Here is a 26,063-nt window from a genome sequence, read left to right as displayed (position 1 = left end):
GTTAATTTTTTAGTTCTGTTGATTCCCTTGTTTTAGAAATCTTGGCAAGTCAGACTTTAAAATAATGGTATCCATTAAGCTGATAAGCCTACTCTTACTGGTTGCTGTTCTTGCTGTTGATTCTTTAAGTATTTTGAAGGTAGGTCCAGAAAAGTGTTCACTTGTTTAGTGAAACAAGCTAAGACAGCATTGTCAGGCAGGCAGTATATGGTTCTTAAGTACAGGGAGTTGGGGTGGAATTTTCTGCTGGTTTGTAACCTTTAAGTGTGTTTCACTTCATTAAATTAGAGAATTTTTTCTTGGATGGTAACTCAACATGTTTATAAACAAAACAAGAAACCGATTTTTAATAAAACCAATATCAATGTCATTTCTAAGAAAAATAATTCACCTGTTCAAAACAATTAAAGCATCTCATGCTGTACCCTGTATGTCCATTTTAAATCCAATTCAAAAATAGTTTTCAAATATTTAAACAAAATACATGCAAGAAAATATCATATCTAAAACAAATAATTAATACACCTGAATAATATGATATATAAATCATAGCCAGAGACCAACTCTTAATGAGATTGACATACATGGCTGGCCAATAAAGGATCATTTCTTCATATTTTAGAACACCAACCGAAAGTTTAGTTCCTACTGGGTTACCAAGTACAAAGCATTCTTTGATATCATTGATGTTGATGAAGATGGCATCGTTACGAAGGAAGAATATGTTGGTTTAACAACAAAACGAGCTAGAAAAGTTCTGCCTTCTTGGAGAGCTATGGCGGTGAATGGTATGTTTTCAAATGCCTTTCGGGTCTTTTGGTCAAACAAATACACAAACTATAAAACAAACATTACATTGGAAGACTTTATTCAAGAGTCTGAGATAGATATTACTATTTCAACAGAGGAGGTCACTGAAATCTCATCAAATATGTTTGGCACGTTTGATACTGACTGCGATGGCAAGTTGTCCATAGATGAGTATTCCAAATTCCTATTTCTTTTTCGCAACACAGCTGAGATTCAACCAATTTTTGATGCAATTGATCAGAACACAAATGGCTTCCTTGATGCAGAAGAATTTGTTAGTGCATACAACCTCTATTGGTACCATCAAAAGTTCAGCACCACTGATGTCATTTTAGGCAGACGTGACTAATTATGTTGGCAATGACTCAAAGTAGCATGTTACTGATTGCTGCTTTACTGTTTCTTCTTTCCATCTGATTGCATTTTAGCCATGTGGTGCTTGAGATACCCATTGGCTACCATGTTATACATGTACAATGGCGATTCCTTACAAAGACAAATTTCACAAAATATCACACACTAACTTGTTTTCCATGTTTTTTCTTGAATTGTGTCATGGTAATGATAGAGAGGTATTTATTGTTTGTTTTTTATTATTGTCTTAACTCTTTACAGCTGCTAGCTATAGTGTATATCATATGTGGAATAAAACAAATCCTCCTGTTTGATATGTGGTTCTCTCAATATAGGAATAACAACCATATTGTTTTTTGTGGAGAGAAAAAGGAGCGGACAGAAAAAGGGTTAATTGTCCATCAATGTCTACACAAAGGCAGCTTTCACCTCTGAAGCTGTGCAGTGTGTAACAGTTTTATCTTGCCAACCTCTGATCAGTGTCTGCAGTGCCTTCATTGCAAAAGCCATGCTCAATATTAATTATGGCCTCCGCCTCGAAATCGCAGAGACCGAAAAGACCGCAGATCAATATCTATGATTAAATCAACCAAAAACTGGTGTCCTTTTAAATAAAAAAACTTGGCAACCGGAACATACATGTAGCTTCATTTTTCAAAAACCATTCTGGCCACCAGAAAATAGTACCATTTTACAAAATCGATTCTGACACTGAGAAACTAGAATAATTTTAGTGGAGGGAAACAGGAGTGGATGGAGGAAAGGGCAATCAGAGATTAGGGTTTACTGCAACCAGCTGGTAACCTTCACCCTGGAAGCCAGGCAATGTGTTATGGGTCTCTCCAGCCCGTGCACTGAGAATAAGGTGGCTGCTGATCATGGCCCATAATGTCTTTTTTCCTATCAAAGTGGACCTTTTACAATGAAACTTATGTGTACCTAGATAACATTTTACCCAAGATGGACCTTTTCCTGACAAAAGGGGCAGTTCTTTCGAACCCCCTGAACCCCCCCTGGCTACGGGCCTGTTGGTCTCCCCTCATGCTGGAGAGAGGCTGTAATAGTCAGCACAGTTTCCACAGTGAGTGCTACCTGTGCACCATAGACACTGATCTGCCTTTTTTTTACCTACCTGCTCAGAGTGAAGAAACGGCAATATGGAGCACCAATTCTACAGTGAAGGTTAACTGTGCACCGAAGCTACACATCAATTGGCAGTCTCGGTCTCAGCACACTCAACCTCAGCACACATAAACATGTACCAGTAGTTTGGCACTTACATTTTCTTAGATAAAGGTGGGCTTTGAAACATGCAGGTAAAATAGGATTGATAACATAAGGAATAGGGGACAAGAATACGTGACATGGGAAACTTTATCTGCAATACATTTTAATGTGATTGTATTTAAATACACCACCCTCCGAGAAACGCCACACATCAGTCAAGGCACAAATCTCCTAAGAACTGTAGGACAGAAAACTGGTAAGGCATGGACTCTTCAATAACATTTGGGGGATATTTTATCATTATATCTATTATGAAAATGGCACCCTAGCTTTGTCTCTTTTCACTACATGTAGTAGTGCTATTAATACATGTGTAACAGCTTTGTAAAGCCACACTGCTTTGTATATTCCCAACTGAGATAAGACCAATTCCAGACTGAAGAGATTCATAAAGACCAGGCATGAATGTTTCATATCAGCTAGGAATTCTCCACTTTTAAATGTACAACTCTAGTGATTTGAGTTACAATATTACTTATAAATGTGTTTAATATTTGTGGTAGATGTAATTAGGTGTAAAAGAGAACCCTGATTATTTCTTTTAAAAATGGACTTAATTATAGTTCATTTTCATACTAGTTGTTAATATTTTTAGTTCTGTTGATACCCTTGTTTTAGAAATCTTGGCAAGTCAGTCTTTAAAATAATGGCATCCATTAAGCTGATAAGTCTGTTCCTACTGGTTGCTGTTCTTGCTGTTGATTCTTCAAGTATTTTGAAGGTAGGTCTAGAAAAGCATCCATTGGTTTAGTTAAACAAGCTAAGACAGTATTGTCAGGCAGGCAGTATATGGTTCTTAAATACAGGGAGTTGGGGTGGAATTTTCTGCTGGTCTGGGACCTTTCAGTCTGTTTCACTTCATTGAACTAGAGGATTTTTTTCTTGGATGGTGACTCAACATCAAGAAACCAATTTTTCATAAAGCCAATTTTTATTTGGCATAATCAATGTCATTTCTAAGAAAAATAATTCACCTGTTCAAAACAATTACAGCATCTCATACTGTATGTCCATTTTAAACCCTATTCAAAAATAGTTTTCAAATATTCAAACAAAATACATGCAAGAAAATGTCATATCTAAAACAAATAATAAACCTGCAAAATATAAAATATATATCCCAGCCAGAGATCAACTCCTAATATGAAAGACGGATCATTTCTTCATATTTTAGAACACCAACCGAAACTAAGTTCCTACTGGGTTACTAATTACAAAGCATTCTTTGACATCATTGACGTAGATGAAGATGGCATCGTTACTGAAGAGGAACTTGTTGGTTTAACAACAAAACGAGCTCAAAAAGTTCTGCCATCTTGGAGAGCTATGTCGGTGAATGGTATGTTTTCCAATGGCTTTCGGGTCTGGTGGTCAAACAAATACACAAACTATAAAACAAACATTACGTTGGGAGACTTTCTTCAAGAATCTGAGATAGACATTCCTATTTCAACAGAGGAGGTCGCTGAAATCTCATCAAATGTGTTTGGCATATTTGATATTGACTGCGATGGCAAGTTGACAGTAGATGAGTATTCCAAATTCCTTTTTGTTTATCGAAACACAGCTAAGATTCAACCAATTTTTGATGCTATTGATCAGAATGCAAATGGCTTCCTTGATGCAGAGGAATTTGTTAGTGCATGCGACCGCTATTGGTACCATCAAAATTTCAGTACCACTGATATCATTTTTGGTAGCCGTGCCTAATGATGTTGGAAATGACTAAAGGTAGCATGTTACTGATTGCTGCTTTACTGTTTCTTCTTCCCATCTGACTGCATTTAAGGCTGTATTCCCAGAGCTTTTAGATCGATCTATCCCCGCAGGGAGTCTCACTAGATTACTGTCAGATAATCCAGCTTAAATGTCCGTCCTGCCTACTACAAGCTGTAAGGGGGTAATTAACTTTGGCGTCCGCTCATCTGACAGCTATTTAGCATGAACCCCCAGGGAGTTAGGTCCATCTAAAGTAGAAAAATGTGGAAATGGGGTCTTAGTCATGTGGTGCTTGAGATACCCATTGGCTACCATGTTACAAAATGGCGATTCCTTACAAAGAGGGTAGGGAATACCCCCCCCCCCTTAATCACCAATTATGAAGAATTAAAATAGGTCAATCACCAATCACGAAGAAATATTCAGGTCAATCACCAATCACAAGGAATAGAAAGCTATCACCATTCATCAAGATAGAAAATTGCCGTACTTGCAGAAATGCAAAGAACTTATAACATTACCAGAATAATTTATTTTTTGTGTTAAATGACAGGAAGTGTCTGCTTAGAGATATTCAGCCATTCTCATTGGTCAGGATTCCCGTGACAGAGACTAAGGTGATAATATATACATTATACGAATTGAACCGTAAACTAGTCACATTTCCACTTTTCTACCTTCCTTGTTTGAAAAGTTTGTTGTATTTATCTCTAGTGAGTGATCGCCTTACAATCATGATGCAAAGTTCGCAACGTTCTAGAACAAATTCCTGTTATCCTTATTAAACGTTTTCACGAATCCTGTAGATTTGGAAGGGTAAATCGCGAATCAAGTTGATACATTTATACCAGTAACCCAGAACAAAGAAGTACCTGAATTACATTTCACGCAGAATATTGGGCTCAAATAACGCATCACACTAAAAAAATAAGGCCAATCATACGTAATGCAAAAGGTATTCCCTACCTTCTACAATGTACAAAGACAAATTTCACAAAATATCAGACACTAACTTGTTTTCGATGTTTTTCAGTTTTCCTCGAAATAGTGTCATGGTAAAGATATCGGTATTCATTGTTTGTTTTTTATTATTGTCTTTACTCTTTGCAGCTGCTAGCCTATATCATATTTGAAATAAAACAAATCCTCCTGTTTGGTATTTTTTTTCATTCAAAATAAGAATAACACCCAAATTGTTTTTGTGGAAGAAAAAGGAGTGGACAGAAGAAGGGGTGACAGGTGATCAGTGTGTACGGCACACAGGCAGCTTTCCCAGCTTAAGCTGTACATGCTGGATGTTAGAGTATCTCCTTGCCATGCACTGAGGCTGAGACAACCTCTGATCAGCATCTGCATACAGGTAGCCTTCCAATATTACGGCCTCTTGCCGCCACACGCAGAGGCCGAAAAGACTGTTGATCAGTGTCTATGATTAAATCAACCAAAAACCAGTGTCCTTTTTCGAAAACAAACTTAGCAACCAGAAACTAGCTTTGTTAAAAAAAAACAATTCTGGGAACCAGAAACTAATGTCATTTTACAAAATCAGTTGTGACGCTACAGAGGCATATATAGGGGGTGTGTCAGAGGGGTCCTGCCCATGTCTTGCTGGGGGCATCTCAATATACCAAAGGTTCATTAGTCCGAAGGTTCATTGGTCAGAAAAATGGTAGAGTTTTCATCAGTTTTTTAATCAAGGGTTCATTGGTCCGAAGGTTCTATAGTGAACATTCCAACCAATGAACCTTCAGACTGTTGCTATGGCCCCGTCTTGCCTTGCTGTAGGCGGAATTCATTTTATTTAAAAAACAATTCTGGCAACAAAAAACTAATGTTGTATTAAGAAATAAACATTTCTGACACTTAGTTGCAAGAATTGTTTTTTTGTGTGTAGGGGAAGGGATGGGAATGGGGAGGTAATAGGGAGGGTGAGGGAGTGTGCTTTTTGTTGTTTGTGAAAAAGTTTAGCAAAGATTGGGGCTGACCTGGCTAGGCAAAGAGTGCAACTCGTTGGCATGATTTTACCAACATGCTTGCTACATTTCTAACAAAGTAATTGAATCTCTTACACTGATACATTGTTTACCCTGTGCAACACTTGCAACTGTTTATGAGTGTTATCAACTCAAGACACCATGTGCTTGCCAAACTAACTTTATTCAAGATATCACTACGTAGAGTGATAAGGTTGTAGTGTGCGCTAGGGTTATAGGAATATGTATATACACAACAAAGTAGTTCTATTTACAGCAACTGTTTGGCATGTTTTAGCAACATTTTTGCTACATTTTTAGCTCAGTGATTGCACCTCTTATAATTGATGTATTGTTTACTCTTTGCTCGACACCTGTGAAAGGAAAAAGCTGAAAGCTAAAATAAAATAAAATAAAATAAAATAAAAATAATAATAAATTTAAAAAAAAAAAGGTTTGGATTATTTGCCAAAAAGAACAGTTATTATCCCTTTAACTGCAGAGTCAAGTTGCAAATATTGCACAACAGGAAGTATCAATAAAAGTGAACTGTTACTTGCCCTTGGGAGTTATAAGTCCCACACTGAAAATGCCAGTAAGTGAAAGATAAAAATTTCAAAAAAATATACAAAACAGAATAACATGGTCAATAAGATAACAGTTTCAGGACCATATGTGAGAGTTCAAATTCACATAATGAAAATCCCAAGATGTGAAAAATGATGACAGTGCATAAAATAATATTACACAATGTTTAAAGACATAAAAACCAACACAACTGCTAATGTGGAAAAACAGAAAATGCACAGCGCTTCTGGTGGATGGGAGTTGAAAGTGACATCTTGAAGATGCTAGTGTTTGAAAAATAATTAAAAGAAAATGTAAAATAAATCATAACAAAAAATTCCAATAAAGCTGCTATTCAAACTTTTAATCTAGCTGTATAATTACTAACATGATATGAATAACCCTATTGAGTTTGAGAATAGTAATGCACTGTTATTCCTCTTTAGCATTAATGTAAGCGTTACACAAATTTTTCTTTTGTAAAATTATTTTCAATATTAAATAACATTTACCTGCATAATAATCATCGATTCCTAATTATGTGACACAGTTAAAAGAGCTAAACCTATGGGACTTTACAATGAAATCTCAATGTGTGTTTTATGTAATCTCATTTAATGGCCACTTGAAAATTAATTAAGCAAATTACTTTATAACCCTGAAATAACTTGAAAATTAATTAATAACCCTGAATTAGCATACTGCCTGCTATCCATATACATTTATTGCACCATATAGCACTCTATAGAACTGCATTGCTTCCAAAACAGAAGACAATCACACTGGTTTTCCAACACAAGCTGCACTACTGTCTTATGAAACTTTTCAGTAAGTTTGAGTATATTAAGTAACATATGGTTTTCCCTTAATCGCTATCCTGGCAGCAGTGTCCAAAATAGGGTTTTCTTCAACTTTCATGCAATATAACATAATACTTAACAGCATAATGAGCATCAATTTTTTATAAAAAAAATAAAAGTATCATGGATATTCAGAAAATGTGATATGGAAAGTTCTCCAAGGCCATGGAAGTTCAGAGTCAAACTTTCAAAATGCCAAAATGTAAACAAGAGATAACTGTACTGAAATGATTTTCTTTCCATTTTCAACACCTTTTTTACATAAAACAAAATAATCAATTTACTGTCATTTTTAAATGATCAACTAGGAAAATTGTTGACATAGGAAAAATATCAGTAGAACAATTTTAAATGTCCAATTTGCTCCATTCGGAGATTCTGAACATAGTGAATGATTGAATCTGACGAACTGCAATGATGAGTTCCTTTCCATTTTTGATATTACACAATGCACGATAATAGGTTTACCATCATTTTTATATAATCAACTAACAATATTGTTAAGAAGCAGAAAATGTCAAAATAACACTTTTACATATCTAATTATTTCCATAATGAGACTGTTAACATGCCTAAGAATTAAATCTGAAGAAAAACCACTTATATACCAAAAGTCTAATAACTTCATCAAATCTTAACTGATCAAGCTTATTTTCAAACTTGATCTGTATACTGGTCAGATTGATCACTCCTTTGAGTTGCAAGACAAAAGGCTGATTAGTTTTCCTTAAAATGCGTTATCAGTGTTGCATGTATGCTGAATAAAGGAAAAAACAGCATAACTTTTGTAAAAATAGTCCAATCAAGCCAATTTTTGAACTTGACCTGCATATTATGAATATTCATCAGTTCTGTAAGTTTCAAGTCAAAAGGTAAAACGGTTTCTCACTTATCATGTTTACGGTGTTGCATATACATTGAAAAAAGTGAAAAAAATACATAACTTCCCTAAAAATGACCCAATCATGCTGATTTTCAAACTTGACCTGCGTATTATGAATATTCATCAGTTCTGTAAGTTTCAAACCAAAAGGTAAACCCGTTTTCCATTTATCGTGTTTACGGCAATGCATATATGCTGAAAAAAGTGAAAAAACAGCATAACTTCACTAAAAATGGCCCGATCATACTGATTTTCGAACTTGAGCTGAATATTATGAATATTCATCAGTTCTGTAAGTTTCAAGCCAAAACGTAAAACCGTTTTCCACTTATCGTGTTTACGGTAAAAGTGCACGCCAACGGCACCGGCAACGGCGACGACAGACGCAGGTGACGGCTATATGTACAGACACATCTGTGTCTGTACACAAAAAAACACTGGTTTCGGGGACCAGAATCATTTTTTAAAATTCAGTTAAATAAAAAATTATATTCCAAACAACAAAGAGACACTCTAGCTTCCCTCAAGGCAGGGGACATCAATAGGCAATTGTCTAGGTGACAGTGTATGGGGCAGAGAGACAGCAACACCCTGCCCAGCTTGCGTGGTGAAGGCTACCTGTGGACTGTTGACATCAATCGTTGGTCATTTTGGCCTCCCATCAAGAGACCATAATTCACAGCCTGGCTTCCATGGTGAAAGTGACCTGGTTGTGGTAGACATCAATTGGCAGTTGCTCTTTCCTCCATCCACCCCTTTTTCCCCCCAACAAAAATGATTAAACGATCCTCAGCATCAGAATCGTATTTGAAAAAAGACCCTATAGTTTTTAGTTGCCAGGTTCATGTTTAAAACACAACACTACATTGCTAGTTGCCAGAATCGTTTTTTTTTTCCTTTCTTTTTTTTTTTAAATAAAATAAATTCAAACTCTGTCCATCCTACAGCAAGGTGAGACACCTTGATGTCTTAAATCTGTTCCCCATCCTAGAATATTAAATTGCAAACAATGATTGGCAACCATATTGGCCTCCTCGCACACTGAGATTGTAATATAGTCAACATGGTTTCCACAGCAAGTGCTACCTGTGCGCCATAGACAATAATCTGCCTTTTTTTTTTTTTTTGCCTCACCGCTTAGAGGGGACAGACCGCAATATGGAGCACCAATTCTGAAGTGAAGGCTTATACTGTGCACCGAAGCTACAAATCAACTGGCGGACATCTCGGTCTCAGCACACTCGGTCTCGGCCCATATGAACATGTAGTTTGGTGCTTACATTTTATTACATAAAGGTGGGCTTTGAAACCTGCTGGTAAAATAGGATTGATAACATGAGGAATAGGGGACACGCGTACGTGACGAAGCAACTTTATCTGGAATACACTGAAATGTGATTGTGTATTTAAATAAACCACCCTCCTTGAAACTCCACACATCAGTCAAGGCACAATTAAATCTCCTAAGAACTGTAGGACAGAAAACTGGTAAGGCATGGACTGTTCAATAACATTTGGGGGATATTTTATCATTATATCTATTATGAAAATGGCACCCTAGCTTTGTGTCTTCTCGCTACATGTAGTAGTACTTTGACTGTAGTCTATAAGACCGAGAGCTACATGTGTAACAGCTTTGTAGAGCCACATTGCTTTGTATTTGCCCTGCTGAGATAAGACTGATACAGGACTGAAGAGATCCATAAAGACCAGGCATAAATGTTCAATATCAGCTAGGAATTCCCCACTTTTAAATGTACAACTCAAGTGATTTGTGTTATAATAAATGTATTCTTCTTCTTCTTATCATTATTATTATTATTATTATTATTATTATTATTATTACTTATAAATAACCCTTATAACCCTGATTATCTCTTTAAAAATGGACCTTATTGGTTTATATCTAATACTGGTTGTTTACTTTTTGTTTCTGTTCATTCCCTTGTTTTAGAAATCTTGGCAAGTCAGACTTTAAAATAATGGTATCCATTAAGCTGATAAGTCTGCTCCTACTGGTTGCTGTTCTTGTTGTTGATTCTTCAAGTGTTTTGAAGGTAGGTCCAGAAAAGTGTTCACTGGTTTAGTTAAACAAGCTAAGACAACATTGTCAGGCAGGCAGTATATGGTTCTTAAGTACAGGGAGTTGGGGTGGAATTTTCTGCTGGTCTGTAACCTTTCAGTGTGTTTCACTTCATTGAATTAGAGGATTTTATTTCTTGGATGGTGACTCAACATCAAGAAACCAATTTTTCATAAAGCCAATTTTTATTTGGCATAATCAATGTCATTTCTAAGAAAAATAATTCACCTGTTCAAAACAATTACAGCATCTCATACTGTATGTCCATTTTAAACCCTATTCAAAAATAATTTTCAAATATTCAAACAAAATACATGTAAGAAAATGTCATATCTAAAACAAATAATAAACCTGCAAAATATTAAATATATATCCCAGCCAGAGATCAACTCCTAATATGAAAGACGGATAATTTCTTCATATTTTAGAACACCAACCGAAACTTTAGTTCCTACTGGATTACCAAGTACAAAGCATTCTTTGATATCATTGACGTTGATGAAGATGGCATCGTTACTGAAGAGGAATATGTTGGTTTAACAACAAAACGAGCTCAAAAAGTTCTGCCATCTTGGAGAGCTTTGGCAATGAATGGTATGTATTCCAATGCCTTTCGGGTCTTTTGGTCAAACAAACACACAAACTATAAAACAAACATTACGTTGGAAGAATTTCTTCAAGAGTCTGAGATAGACATTCCTATTACAATCAAGGAGGTTGCTGAACTCACATCAGATTTGTTTGGCACGTTTTATATTGACTGCGATGGCAAGTGGACAGTAGATGAGTATTCCAAATTCCTTTTTGTTTTTCGCAACACAGCTGAGATTCAACCAATATTTGATGCAATTGATCAAAATGCAAATGGCTTCCTTGATGCAGAGGAATTTATTAGTGCATGGGACCTCTATTGGTACCATCAAAATTTCAGTACCACTGATATCATTTTTGGTAGCCGTGCCTAATGATGTTGGCAATGCCTAATATGGTAGCATGTTACTGATTGCTGCTTTACTGTTTCTTCTTCCCATCTGACTGCATTTTAGAAATGTGGTGCTTGAGATTGGCTACCATGTTACACAATGGTGATTCCTTACAAAGACAAATTTCACAAAATATCACAAACTAACTTGTTTTCCATGTTTTTCCTCAAATTGTGTCATATGGTAAGGATCGGTAATGAGGGCAGTATTCAGTGTTAGTTTTTTATCATAATTGTCTTTACTCTTTACAGATGTGTATATCATATGTGGAATAAAACATATCCTAGTGTTTGATATGTGTTTCTCTCAATATAGGAATAAAACCCAAATTGTTTTTGTGTAGCGAAAAAGGAGAGGACAGAAAAAGGGTCAATTGTCCATCAATGTCTACGGCACAAAGGCAGCTTTCACCTCTGAAGCTGTGCAGTGTGTAACAGTTTTATCTTGCCATGCGCTGAGGCTGAGACTGAGACAACCTCTGATCAGTGTCTGCATTAAATTGTAGCCTTCAGTCTATAGGCCATGCTCAATATTACGGCCTCTCTCCACCACACACAGAGGCAGAAGAGACTACAGACCAGTCTCTATGATTAAATCAACCAATAACCAGTGTCCTTTTTCACAAAAACAAACTTGGCAAACAGAAACTATACCTTCGTTTAAAAAAAAACAATTCTGGCAACCAGAAACTAGTGTCATTTTACAAAATCAGTTCTGATGCTACAGAGGCAGATTTAGGGGGGTGTCAGGGGGGGGGGGCTGCCTATATGTCTTGCCGGGGGTGTCTGGGGTCTTAAATCTCTCTCCAAACCTAGTGAGACAGCCTGGGGTCTTAAATCTCTCCCCCAGCCTAGTGAGACACCCTGGGGTCTTAAATCTCTCCCCCAGCCTAGTGAGACACCCAGGAGTCTTAAATCTCTCCCCCAGCCTAGTGAGACACCCTGGGGTCTTAAATCTCTCCCCCAGCCTAGGCTATTAAATTGCAAACAATGATTGGCAACCATATTGGTCAGGCCTGTAGCCAGCAAATTCAAAAGGGGGGTTTTACAATGAAACTTATGTGTACCTAGATAAAATTTTACCCAGAATGGACCTTTTCCTGACAAAAGGGGCAGAACTTTCGAACCTCCTGAACCCCCCCTGGCTACGGGCCTGTTGGTCTCCCCTCACGCTGTAGGGAGACTGTAATAGTCAGCACAGTTTCCACAGTGAGTGCTACCTGTGCACCATAGACACTGATCTGCCTTTTTTTTACCTACCTGCTCAGAGTGAAGAAACGGCAATATGGAGCACCAATTCTACAGTGAAGGTTAACTGTGCACCGAAGCTACACATCAATTGGCAGTCTCGGTCTCAGCACACTCAGCCTCAGCACACATAAACATGTACCAGTAGTTTGGCACTTACATTTTCTTAGATAAAGGTGGGCTTTGAAACCTGCAGGTAAAATAGGATTGATAACATGAGGAATAGGGGACAAGAGTATGTGACAAAGAAACTTTATCTGCAATACATTTTAATGTGATTGTATTTAAATACACCACCCTCCGAGAAACGCCACACATCAGTCAAGGCACAAATCTCCTAAGAACTGTAAGACAGAAAACTGGTAAGGCATGGACTCTTCAATAACATTCGGGGGATATTTTATCATTATATCTATTATGAAAATGACACCCTAGCTTTGTCTCTTCTCGCTACATGTAGTAGTGCTATTAATACATGTGTAATATCTTTATAGAGCCATGTTGCTTTGTATTTTCCCTACTGAGATAAGAACGATTCTGGACTGAAGGGATCCATAAAGACCAGGCATAAATATTTCATATCAGCTAGGAATTCTCCGCTTTTAAATGTACAACTCAAGTGATTTGAGTTATAATAAGTGTATTTTTCTTCTGATCGTGCATTACTATTATTATTACTTATAAATGTGTTTAATATTTTTGGTAGGTATATAATTAGGTGTAAAAGAGAACCATGATTATTTCTTTTAAAAATGGACTTAATTATAGTTTATAATTCATACTGATTGTTTAATTTTTGTTTCTGTTGATTCCCTTGTTTTAGAAATCTTGGCAAGTCAGACATTAAAATAATGTCATCCATTAAGCTGATAAGTCTGCTCCTACTGGTTGCTGTTCTTGCTGTTGATTCTTCAAGTATTTTAAAGGTAGGTCCAGAAAAGTGTTCACTGGTTTAGTTAAACAAGCTAAGACAGTATTGTCAGGCAGGCAGTATATGGTTCTTAAGTACAGGGAGTTGGGGTGGAAATTTCTGCTAGTCTGTAACCTTTTAGTGTGTTTCACTTTATTGAATTAGAGAATTTTTTTTTCTTGGATGGTGACTCAACATCAAGAAACCAATTTTTCATAAAGCCAATATTTATTTGGCATAATCAATGTCATTTCTAAGAAAAATAATACACCAGTTAAAAACAATTACAGCATCTCATACTGTATGTCCATTTTAAACCCTATTCAAAAATATTTTTCAAATATTTAAGCAAAATACATGCAAGAAAATGTTATATCTAAAACAATTAATACACCTGCAAAATATGATATATAAATCATAGCCAGAGATCAACTCCTAATATGAAAGACGGATAATTTCTTCTTCATATTTTAGAACACCAACCGAAAGTTTAGTTCCTACTGGGCTACCAAGTACAAAGCATTCTTTGACATCATCGACGTTGATGAAGATGGCATCGTTACTGAAGAGGAACATGTTGGTTTAACAACAAAACGAGCTCAAAAAGTTCTGCCATCTTGGAGAGCTATGGCAGTGAATGGTATTTTTTCCAATGCCTTTCGGGTCTTTTGGTCAAACAAATACACAAACTATAAAACAAACATTACACTGGAAGAATTTCTTCAAGAGTCTGAGATAGATATTCCTATTTCAACAGAGAAGGTCGCTGAAATCTCATCAAATATGTTTGGCACGTTTGATATTGACTGCAATGGCAAGTTGACAATAGATGAGTATTCCAAATTCCTTTTTGTTTTTCGCAACACAGCCAAGATTCAACCAATTTTTGATGCTATTGATCAGAATGCAAATGGCTTACTTGATGCAGAGGAATTTGTGAGTGCATGGGACCTCTATTGGTACCATCAAAAGTTCAGCACCACTGATATCATTTTAGGCAGCCGTGACTAATGATGTTGGCAATGACTAAAGGTAGCATGTTACTGATTGCTGCTTTGCTGTTTCTTCTTCCCATCTGACTGCATTTTAGTCATGTGGTGCTTTTGATTGGCTACCATGTTATACATGTACAATGGTGATTCCTTACAAAGACAAATTTCACAAAATATCACACACCAACTTGTTTTCTATGTTAATTCCTCAAATTGTGTCTCGGTAAGGATAGAAAGGTATTTTCATTATTAGTTTTTATTATTGTTTTTACTCTTTGCAACTGCTAGTGTATATTATATGTGGAATAAAACAAATCCTCCTGTTTGATATGTGTTTCTCTCAATATAGGAATAACACCCATATTGTTTTTGCGGAGAGAAAAAGAAGTGGACAAAAGAAGAGTCAATCCTCCATCAATGTCTTTGGCACACAGGCAGCTTTCACCACTTAAGCTGTACAGTGTGTAACAGTTTCTCCTAGCCATGTGCTGAGACCGAGACCAAGACAACTTCTGATCAGTGTCTGCAGTGCACAGGTAGCCTTCACCGCAGAAGCCACACTCAGAGGCCGAAAAAGACCACAGATCTATGTCAGTATGATTAAATCAATCAAAACCCAGTGTCACTTTTCCAAAAAAATAAATAAATAAATAAATAAAATAAATAAATAAATAACTTGGCAACCAGACGCTAGCTTCGTTTTTCAAAAACAATTCTGGCAACCAGAAACTACATGTATAGTGTCGTTATACAAAATCTAAAGTTCTGATGCTGAGAAACTAGAATAATTTTAGTGGATGGATACAGGAGTGGATGGAGGAAGGGGCAGTCAGAGATTAGGGTTAACTGTGACCAGCTGGTAACCTTCACCCTGGAAGCCAGGCAGTGTGTTATTATTGTTATGGTCTCTCCTCGCCGTGCACTGAGAATAAGGTGGCCGCCGATCATGGCCCAAAATGTCTTTTTTCCTATCAATGTGGTGAGTTGGCCAGCAAATAGGCACAGCCAAATTGACTACTTTCTTGTGACCTTGACTGTTAGTATTGTAGGGAAGCTAGAATAGCATGAGGGAGTACTGGTACACTTATATATATTACAGTGTCTGTATATAAAAATGAAACTAGTTCCTACGTAGTTGCCAGGTTCATTTTTAAAAAGCAAAACTGGAAACTAGACATTAGACATTAACTTCAGTGCTCCATTGTTGGCATCCATGCCAATAGATCTGATAACAACAAAAACAGCCGTAAAAAATGGTTTTCTGATCCATTCCCATTCAGACCACACACCAACCAGAGTCACCTACCAGGTAAACATTCACACAGGAAGCCATTGTCAGCATCAATACAGGTAGCTTGGTTCAGGCAGGGAGAACTCTCACACTCATTAACGTTGACTTCACATGACGTACCAGAGAATCCTGCTGGACAGATACAGCTGAAGTCATTGACTAAATCAATGCAAGTACCACCTGTGAAAAAAGTATGATAAAGAACTTATTTGTCTGATTATATTATAAGGAAATTTTTCTTGAAAAGAAATGTGTTTTTGCAAAATTATAAAGCCAAGCTTATAAACCAACAAAGGTCTGTGGTTTGTTAAAACAAGAAAAAAAATCCAGGAAAATATTATAACACATCTTGAGATTGAAAAATATATAAATATCAACGTCCTCAGGAATATTGAATGACAAACAATACTTAAAAAACACTGCCATACCATTCAGGCAATGATCAAGGTAACAATCATCCACATTAATTTCACATCCATTCCCTGCAAATCCCTGGACACAATCACAGGTAAACATGTTCTGCAGATTGTTACATGTTCCGCCATTCAGACAAGGTGCCGACATACATTCATTGATGTCCAACTGGCAGGATACACCTGATAAAAATAATTTTAAAGCTGATAAGCAAGTCTCTTTTTTTAGTTTTGGGTAATTTTTCAAAGTGAAAAAAAATCTTCAGCAGAAAAATCATCTGCTAACAAAATTTTCAAAGCCAGCAAAATTCTTAAATTTTCACCACACTACCATAGTAATTACATTGAGATAGCATACAGTCATCAGAAGCACAGAGTTTGATGGTACTCAAATGATACCTTTGCACTGTCATATAATATATCTATGTTGATGTATCATAAGATTAAGTAATCTAGATAAGATTTGGTAAATTTTGTTCCTCTCTAAGGGTCCAGTATATGGCCAGGATATGCTGCAAGCTGGCTCCCCAACCCTACTCCAATTTGGGAAGGAGGAGGTAGGATTTACCCAAATATTTGACTAGCTAACAGACTTCTGTCCCATTAACTGTTACTGTGAATTCATCTGTTGGTCAGATAGAAAAGTATACTTGTTTAATAAGTATGAACTGGGACTGAGAAATATTATAACGTGTAATTACGTTCTTGAGCTTTGCTTCCTGTGCTTCCAACTGGGTCTTCAAGTTAATACCCTCACTTTTTGGTAAATGTAATCTATATTAGAAACAATTTGAAACAAATAACAGCAGCAGTCTGAAATTAAAGCTAATTCAAAACGACCACTAACCTGTCCATCCTGGAGCACACTGGCAGCTCCAACGGTTTGCTCCGTCCTGACACGTGGCACCATTTTGACAAGGGTTGCTCTGGCACTCATTAATGTTAATTTCACAGTTAGTGCCTCGGAATCCTGGGGCACAGGTGCAGTGATAGTCATTGATCAGGTCCTGGAAAGTAAGATTGTGAGCAGAATTCTTTTCATTTTTAAAGTCAGTTTTATTTGTACATGTATATATATATATGCTTTTAATATACAGACATACATAAAGTTGTATGCCATTAATGACAATATTAAACACAATCTTTTAATTTGCAGCATATACAATAAACAAAGCAATTTCATAAATAAGGTTTTTAAATGGGTTGTCAAAATCTCTGATTAATAAAGATATCATACAGTTGTATACCTACAGTGCATATAGCTCCATTTAGACAATTTGTCCCACAGTCATCTATATCTGAGAACAGATAAAAATGTTTTTCAGATTGGGTTTGTGAGTTCCTGCAATACTCAGTATATACATAATCTCCCCCACCCTCTCTCCTCCTAATAAAACAAAAACAACAACTCAACTCTTAAGGGTAGGCCCATATTGTGGAATTTTATATATAAGTACATAAATGTCTTGAAACTGCTATATGACAGCTGATGTGAGTTGCATGTGGACATTCTGACTCACTGATGTGACAATTGCTTCCAGTGTATCCTTGCCTGCAGTGACATCTATAGTTTTGGAATAAATCTTCACATCTGCTGGTCCCCTCTGAGACACACGGGTTGGAATCACACTGGTTAGGATCTGGCATAAAAATGGACCAATCTTTAAAAAATTATCACAGCTGATTTCGTAATGTATATATGTCACAACATGGAACAAAGTCAAATGTCAGACAATTGCCAAATTAAATTATATTTTTCCATTACATATAAAAATATATTTCCAATTAAAGAATAATTTAAAACAAATTACATACCATTTCTCCTTACCCAGTACTCTCTCTGAAATAGATATTTATGGTAAATATCACACCAACTGTGAAACAGTGACAGGATATGAACATAAAAGCTGGTACATGTACAAATAGTTATAGGGTAAAAGATAAGTCACTGGGGGTTAATTTTAGTACCAAGATATATCAGATTTTGAGATTCATTACTAGTATATAGCCATAATGTTTTAAACATGTCATGTTTGAAGTTCATTAATCATATATAAATACACACAGAAGGTATAGAATTGTACTCATGGGTCCATACAAGAGGTTTAATTCATAGTTTATTGGTTAAATGGTTCAATAAAACTAGCAAGCAAAGAAGGAAAAACATTCATTTATATCTTCATCTAAATACTTTAAAGTGCATATTCTATTCATTTAAAAAAAAAAGGGCCAAAGTCCATTAACTTGAAAAATAATACGAATTATAAATAACATAGTATAGTAATTTAATAAATGCAATAAGCTGCATCAGGACATCTTGCTCAATTCTGCTTCTCCTTACGGTTCTCTCTCCATTCTCAAAGACTTCATTTGCTTCCTCCCAAGAACACACTTCCTCTACGCACTCGCGCTCCAGGTTCCCTGCCAGCACCTCCTCCGTACCCAGCCAGCCCGTGTTCGCACGCTTAGAACGCGCATGTGCATGCAGGAAAGTTCTAGCATCATGCTGGTCTAGAAATACTGGAAAGCATAATATAGTATGTGATATGCCAAAATACATCTCTCTCTCTCTCTCTCTCTCTCACACACATACATACACACCAGACATGCTGTGTCGGTCCGATCGGTCATGACTGGGAAAATTTGTCTGGGCTGGTAAAAAATTGGACTTGGTCAGTCCAAAGGACTGACAAGAGTTTTAAGAACCGTAATTTTGAATTTACAGTCATCGTTCGTCATACTTTACTAATAAAATTTTACAAAAACAAAGCGTTTTTTCCCTTCCATTTCAAAACTTTCACATTCACAAACAAAGTAAGCTACCCTGATCGTACTGGTAGTATCTGTCTCAAACGAATAGGTTGATTTTCGGTCCGACAAAAATCCATTGGGTCTGGCAAATTTTTCATTACTGCCTGTCCAAATGTCCAGCCATTTTGAAAAGTTTTCAGCATGTCTGCACACACATACACACGCACACACATGCACTCATACACAAACACAAATTGATTTTGTTATTTAATAATGACTGAGTCCACTTGAAAAATGCTGAAAATTGCATGTTCAGTGCCTTGTAAAACAAATATATTTCATAGTTTTACAAAAGTTTTTCAAGCTTACTGATGTACTTAGGCAACCATGCAGGTTATATAAGTGCATGCACACCTTCACCTGAACAATCTTTTTAAACAACAACAACTGAATTCTAACAAGACACCTGTTCTGAGTGTGTTACACAGTGGGAGTTACCTGGAGTGCCAGGTGAAATAGTCTGTTTCAAGCTACCTTCTGTATTTGCCTCATAACCACTGTGCATCATTTAGCTGTCTGACATTTTCATTTTTACTTTTGTTGGTTAAAAAAACAACTGTGTGGCATTAACTTCAAGCAATTACAGGATGTCATTCATAAGTAAATAATGAGTTTTGGCAACAAAAAATCTATAAAATGCTTTCCCAACACACATTTTCAGAAAAAAGAAAAACACCAAAAAAAAAGACACCAAGAATACAGTCCTCTGATAAGGCGGTGTAACACACCTGTTCTGCTAACAGAAAGTAAAAGAAAAAGGAAACTTAGAAGAGAAAACATATTAAAAAAAATTAAAGACACACATGCCACCTGTCAGTAACATGGGTATACCAGGGCAGGAGTATATAATTACAGTGACAGCTAGCTATAGATGTCTGGCACCTGATAGGGGCCAGTTCACACATATAGAGATTATAGAAATTGAAATAAGAATGCACATATCCAAAACATGCAGGGTAAATAGCTACACATGTATAGGCAAACATTCCATACAGGCATAAAAATATATAATGTCATATAATAAGTATTTCACACCTGGGCACAAATGGAAATTATACCTGTATACGTATATATTAACATGCATATATATGTTTAATGTAGGAAAACATTGCACATAATATGTAAAACATGCAGATTGAGCTGGCAAACAATAGCATATATATGGCATATAATACATACAGTAAATGCTATATTTATGGTTGCATATATGTCATGCCCTTTAACTCACAGCCCTCTCATAATTCTCATAGATCTCCATGGCTTCATCCCAGCTACACGTCTCCTCGACACATTCTCTCTCAAAATTGCCTTCTTTGAACTCCTCAAAAAAGCTATTGGCTCGTTTATGACGTCGTCGCCCTCCATACGTCAGGAAACTATGGGCTGTTTTGTCAGCTAGGAATACTTGCAATTGAAAAACAAATGGGAGGTTATCTACAAATAATTGTGGATGACAGAAAATGTGTCTATTTCCAGAACTTTGTTTTTGCAACTAGAAACAGTTGCCACATTAAGTAAAAGAACATAAAAAATAAAAAGAAGCACAATCCATCTTCAATCATATACTGATCATACATGTACACATTCAGTATCCAAAGGACCTTTAAATTCCTGGAACACAACTGGAAAGATTTTCATAATTCAGTTTTGCAAACAGCTAGAAGGGATCAGCAATTAACACCCAAGGTGACTGTGGCAATGCAAGAGTAACATCTCAGCTACAACATCTGATCCCAGGGCTTCACAGCTTCAATTACAACTAGAGGATCAGAGAGGCGATACCGCCTCCGAATATTGTACCACCAGCTGGAGTAAGCGCGATCATATAGACCCCCACACACAAAAAAAAAAGGGACACCAACACCTGTCTTGTGCTTGACAAGCTGTAAAAAATGCAATCAACAAGAATTCTCAAAATATGCAAAAAATATATATAACTAAAAATGGTACAATCAAAGTTCAGTTCATAGTAAGGTAGGTCAAAGATCAATTTCAAGGTCACAGTAAATTTCCAGTATATGACTTCCTATTCAAGTTCAATAGCAACTATGGACCTATCTCTGCCAGTTTTGGAGATAAAGGGGAACAAAAATTTGTAAACTTCAATTCATGATAAAAAGTAAGTCAAAGGTCAATTTCAAGGTCACACTTAGATTGCCAGTATATGACTTCCTATTCAAATTCAATAGTAACTATGGACATATCTTTGCCAGTTTTGGAGATAAAAGGGAACCAAAATTTGCAAAGTTAAGTTCATGGTAAAAAGTAGGTCAAAGGTCAATTTAAAGGTCACAGTAAATTGCCTTTAATGACTTCATATTTAAGTTCAATAGTAACTATGGACCTATCTCTGCCAGTTTTGGAGATAAAAGGGAACCAAATTTTGCAAAGTTTAATTCATGATGAAAAGTAGGTCAAAGGCCAATTTCAAGGTCACATTTTTTTGTCAGTATATGACTTCCTATTCAAGTTCAATAGTAACTATGGACCTATCTCTGCCAGTTTTGGAGATAAAAGGGAACGAAAATTTGTAAACTTCAATTTATGATGAAAAGTAGGTCAAAGGTCAATTTCAAGGTCACATTTAGATTGCCAGTATATGACTTCCTATTCAAGTTTAATAGTAACCATGGACCTATCTCTGCCAGTTTTGGAGATAAAAGGGAACCAAAATTTGCAAAGTTCAGTTCATGGTTAAAAGTAGGTCAAGGGTCAATTTTAAGGTCACAGTAAATTGCCTCTACTGACTTTCTATTCAAATTCAATAGTAACTATGGGCGTATCTCTGCCAGTTTTGAAAATAAAAACAAAGTTCAGTTTAAGATGTAAAGTAGGTCAAAGGTCTATTTCAAGGTCACAGTAAATTGCCTCTAATGACTTTCTATTCAAATTCAATAGTAACAATGGGCGTATCTCTGCCAGTTTTGAAAATAAAAGCATTAAAAAGTTGCAAAGTTCAGTTTATGATGAAAAGTAGGTCAAAGGTCAATTTCAAGGTCACATTTAGATTGCCAGTATATGACTTCCTATTCAAGTTTAATAGTAACCATAGACCTATCTCTGCCAGTTTTGGAGATAAAAGGGAACCAAAATTTGCAAAGTTCAATTCATAATGAAAAGTAGGTCAAAGGTCAATTTCAAGGTCACATTTAGATTGCCAGTATATGACTTCCTATTCAACTTCAATAGTAACTATGGACCTATCTCTGCCAGTTTTGGAGATATAAGGGACTAAATGTTATAATTTTGGAGTTACAATAATGTGCCATAAATTTCCTACAGAAAAAAATTAATTAAAATAAAGAAAAGGTCATTTTGGTCAAAATTCTTGAAATGGGAGGTGCTCTGAAGTTCCAGATGTTCAAATTTGATGAAATAATGTCATTTTTGACCACAAGTTGTCTGCCTCGCCAAGCCTTTTGTTTTATTTTTCCGGAGTTCAAAATTTATTATCCATTACCGTACTGCACATTTTGCTTTCACCACCAATATGTACATTTTGATACAGCGTAACTTGAAAACCGTATGGAATACAAAAAAACGGAGACCACTTCCAGTGTTGGGCTCTACATGCTCTACAAAATGCAAAAAAGAATGGGTCTCTAGCATTAACGGTTCCCAAATTAGAGACAGTTTTCAGTTTCGGTATTTTATGGCCGCTACTCCTGTGAAAATGCACCGATTGACCCCAAATTCACGGAAATGAAAGATGACCCAAAGGGTAACACTTTTCAATAATATTATCGGTTAAGTCTGTGTGGTGTCTGAATAACAGCGCAAATAATTTTTTTTTCATAAAAAAATTCATTTTTTGAAAATTTTGGCCCGTTTGACCTTGAAATAAAGGTCAAAGGTCAAATCCAAGGGCATATTTGAAATTTACACATATGACTTTTGGAAAGCCGTCTGTAGAAATTTTTCCCATAATTCCTTCTGTAGGGTAGATAATTAGCATTTAATTTTGCCATTTTTGGACAAGGGTGCATTGCAATGAGTGCCACACCTAGACCCCAATACCGACAAAGCCCAAATTTTACGTGGAACGAGTTGAGATTATATGTGACCTAAATCCAAGAGATGGGTATGGAGGCCCTTACCGTCTAGGAGGAGAAGCGGTAACGGTAACATGGTGGCGGAGCCGTCGGAGCCGGCGGAACGGACCGGACGAGACTAAAACCATGTGTACCGCCAGCACCAACGCTGGTGGTACAATTAAAGGGATAACAACTGTTTCTATGATATCCATAGTGCACAATAAATACATTGTAAACAACTTACAGAAATATAATAATTAATTCTATTTTACTACCAAAACAGCGGTTAATGCAATAATTCTGGAGTTTGTGCTTGCCATCACATCACGTAACCTCCATAGATGGGTATACACTCTGTAATCATTTCTTAAGGGAATATTACAAAAAAAAAACTTTTTAGAAAAAACCAAGGACTAACTTTGAATGTCAGAATGTTTTCATTAACCATTGGTAAGGATGGGAAAATTGTCCCTTACACCAGGAAAATCCATTTTCTGGCCAAAATGAACAGTTGGTTTCTCTTCAACTGGTCCATTTTTGCACATTTCAATATTCTTGTTATCAGTGACTATTTGGGTTTCATGGGTCATGAAAAGGTTTTTCTGCACTGAATATTTGCCAGAACTTTTTACAGCTACTGTCTGCAATAAGAATCCCATGTCTAAGAAATGATCTAAGGGCCTGTTCAGAAACAAGTTGATCCATGGAATAACTGATTCCTTGTTTCCCCTAATGGATTCTATGTGGGGTTTTGGCAGCAAGCTTTCAAGTGGGTCGGCCATATTTGATCTGTGGATCAGTGAGTGCAAGGCCCCAAAAATCCTTATTAAACAAATTTAATCACTTGATTTTAACTGTGATAAAGAAAGAGACAAGATAATTACAGATGTATATGGTCAATACATGTACTAGTAGTAACCACTTTTATAGCAGGTACCCTAGCTGTACATATACTCAGGTTACTAGAAATGGTAACGTTATAATTTCTTCATACAACACCTAGACCCCCCCCCCACCACCCCCACCCCAGCCACACACACTCACCTCAAGTACAAGATGTCAAGATAAATCACGTCAATGTCAATTTCTTCATATGATATTTATATAAATCAACTTTAAATGAGTTTGAACCAAGTTAAATATGAAGTCAAGAAGTGGTTTTTCATCATACCCCGTCTACCACAAAATCACCATATAATTGCAACAAATCTAATGGTACACATGTTGATATGCCATTTTCCACTTACTTTCTCATTTCTCAAATTATACTTGCTGTTAACATGTGTAATATGCCATGCTGATATGATGTCATAATGTACAACAGAGTTAATAATTCTGATTGCCCTAGGTTTATCATATTGTCATCATTTACCCTATAGAGGGAGGACCCTCAGACATCACTATATATGGTGCAAGTGAGAATATGCAGACTGTAACACTTTAAATAAGTTATTATTTATTAAATTAATTACAAAATGCCATTTCAAGTGCTCAAAATTTAAAAGGGCCTTAACTCTTTGGCTAATAAGAAATCATACATAATTGGGTGTATTAACTACTGGTATATCAAAAACTATTTGTTTACTATACAATAGAGTTAAAAGAAATCTGTGGTATATTTTCAACTAAATCAACTAACCAGATAAAAATGCAATTTGCCTTTTTATGATTAAGTGAGGAACACTAATTATAATTCTCATAAACTAATAAACATGTTTTAAAAAAGTGAGAAAAGTGCACACTGTTGCTAATGGCGCACACAGACAGGTGGTGGCTATATGTCCAGACATACAAAGTGTATTCAGAATGTACAGCAGCCTAACGAATCCATGGATCAAAGGGGGCGTCTCGATAGTCCGAAGGTTCATTGGTCCGAAGGTTCATTGGTCCGAAAAGTGGTAAAATTTTTATCGATTTTTTAATCAAGGGTTCATTGGTCCGAAGGTTCTATAGTGAACATTCGGAGCAATGAACCTTCGGACTATTGAACCTTCGGACTATCGCTACGGCCCCGGATCAAATATGGCCAATCCACTTGAATGCTTGTTGAATTATCCCCATGGGGAATCTATTCAGTGTCTAATTGGAAAGTATTTTAGTGGGTAGACCACCATATTTGATCCGCAGATCAGTTAGTCCTCTGTTCTGAATCCACTCACAGTGTCTGTACATAAAAAGCAAGCTTGGAGCATTAGTTTTGGATCTTATTTGCAAGTCAACTCATGCTGGTCAACTGAAATCAAAACAATTGTCAAAGCGCTGCTACATGATTTAGTAATTGGACGAAATGAAAAAACTCATCTGCACAGCTTGTCTTTTCTAGAAAAGAGCCAACTTTAATTAGTACACTTCTTTGTTCTCTTAGAGTGCTTCAGATCATTTGCAATTTTCTACTACTTTTGCATTAATGTAAGTATTAAATATGGATTTATCTATTTTTACAAGTCTATTTTCACAACTTAACACAATACTGTGTGTATATTTGGAAGCATTAACAATCTACATTCCTTTTACACATTTGCAAAACTTAATAATTATAAATCTGTGCCAAAACCAATTTCCCTAAAACATTAATGGATACATAATACAAACATTCATAAAATCTAATTATTAAGGCCCTAATTTTACTTGCATTATTGGCAGAACTATCTACAAATATATTAACATTATCAAACTCTCAGACTAAAATATAAAACAAAATTCCAGGTTTTGGCCTGAGGACCATATCACTAAACATAGGCCGTACATGCGAGAAGATTCATTCTTGGAATAATGTGATATTTCCACTTGTACATTGCAGTGATTCCTTAGAACTGATCATGTTTGTGATCAAAGAAGTTTTAAGA

The 26,063-nt window shown here is 36.1% G+C and overlaps 3 protein-coding genes and 1 long non-coding RNA gene across 6 annotated transcripts in view; 3 read left to right on the top strand and 1 right to left on the bottom strand.

Annotated features, from left to right (window-relative positions):
• LOC106152816 (uncharacterized) overlaps positions 1-26,063 on the bottom strand; it is a 63,040-nt gene that overhangs the window by 25,317 nt on the left and 11,660 nt on the right. Inside the window, exons 4-10 of one of the 3 annotated variants that reach the window (XM_087006366.1) lie at positions 20,412-20,587; positions 18,188-18,212; positions 17,893-18,012; positions 17,624-17,670; positions 17,220-17,379; positions 16,388-16,555; positions 15,975-16,139 (exon numbers count right to left, since the gene is read on the bottom strand). In XM_087006366.1, the coding sequence (XP_086862492.1) occupies positions 15,975-16,139; positions 16,388-16,555; positions 17,220-17,379; positions 17,624-17,670; positions 17,893-18,012; positions 18,188-18,212; positions 20,412-20,587 (861 nt within the window). Of the gene's footprint in view, positions 1-15,974; positions 16,140-16,387; positions 16,556-17,219; positions 17,380-17,623; positions 17,671-17,892; positions 18,013-18,187; positions 18,213-18,713; positions 18,893-20,411; positions 20,588-26,063 lie in introns of those variants that run through there. The other 2 variants (XM_087006365.1, XM_087006367.1) reach the window with 2 other exon arrangements.
• Positions 42-1,469, top strand: LOC147763298 (uncharacterized). The gene is made up of 2 exons (XM_087006403.1): positions 42-139; positions 623-1,469. Exons 1-2 carry the CDS (start codon positions 65-67, stop codon positions 1,157-1,159), a joined length of 612 nt encoding a protein of 203 aa, XP_086862529.1. The 5' UTR covers positions 42-64; the 3' UTR covers positions 1,160-1,469.
• LOC106160252 (uncharacterized) lies at positions 9,884-11,123 on the top strand. The gene is made up of 3 exons (XR_015333159.1): positions 9,884-9,941; positions 10,408-10,510; positions 10,965-11,123. It is a non-coding gene; the product is annotated as an uncharacterized LOC106160252 (long non-coding RNA).
• Positions 12,774-14,983, top strand: LOC106160254 (uncharacterized). The gene is made up of 3 exons (XM_013536797.2): positions 12,774-13,128; positions 13,590-13,692; positions 14,151-14,983. The coding sequence occupies exons 2-3, from the start codon at positions 13,618-13,620 to the stop codon at positions 14,685-14,687; spliced, it is 612 nt and encodes a 203-aa protein (XP_013392251.2). The 5' UTR covers positions 12,774-13,128; positions 13,590-13,617; the 3' UTR covers positions 14,688-14,983.

The sequence above is a fragment of the Lingula anatina genome, chromosome 2 (genome assembly GCF_051362555.1).
Source record: "Lingula anatina isolate TDL-2025a chromosome 2, LinAna3.0, whole genome shotgun sequence".
NCBI classification, from domain to species: Eukaryota; Metazoa; Brachiopoda; class Lingulata; order Lingulida; family Lingulidae; genus Lingula; species Lingula anatina.
Note: the sequence above shows the minus strand (reverse complement) of the source record. Positions and strands in the feature narration are given on the sequence as shown.

Bases quoted from the DNA above. Each gene is read 5' to 3' on its own strand.
- LOC147763298 (XM_087006403.1), top strand. From the start codon at position 65: ATGGTATCCATTAAGCTGATAAGCCTACTCTTACTGGTTGCTGTTCTT. The intron at 140-622 runs GTAGGTCCAGAA...TTCATATTTTAG, and splicing joins ATTCTTTAAGTATTTTGAAG to AACACCAACCGAAAGTTTAG.
- LOC106160254 (XM_013536797.2), top strand. From the start codon at position 13,618: ATGTCATCCATTAAGCTGATAAGTCTGCTCCTACTGGTTGCTGTTCTT. The intron at 13,693-14,150 runs GTAGGTCCAGAA...TTCATATTTTAG, and splicing joins ATTCTTCAAGTATTTTAAAG to AACACCAACCGAAAGTTTAG.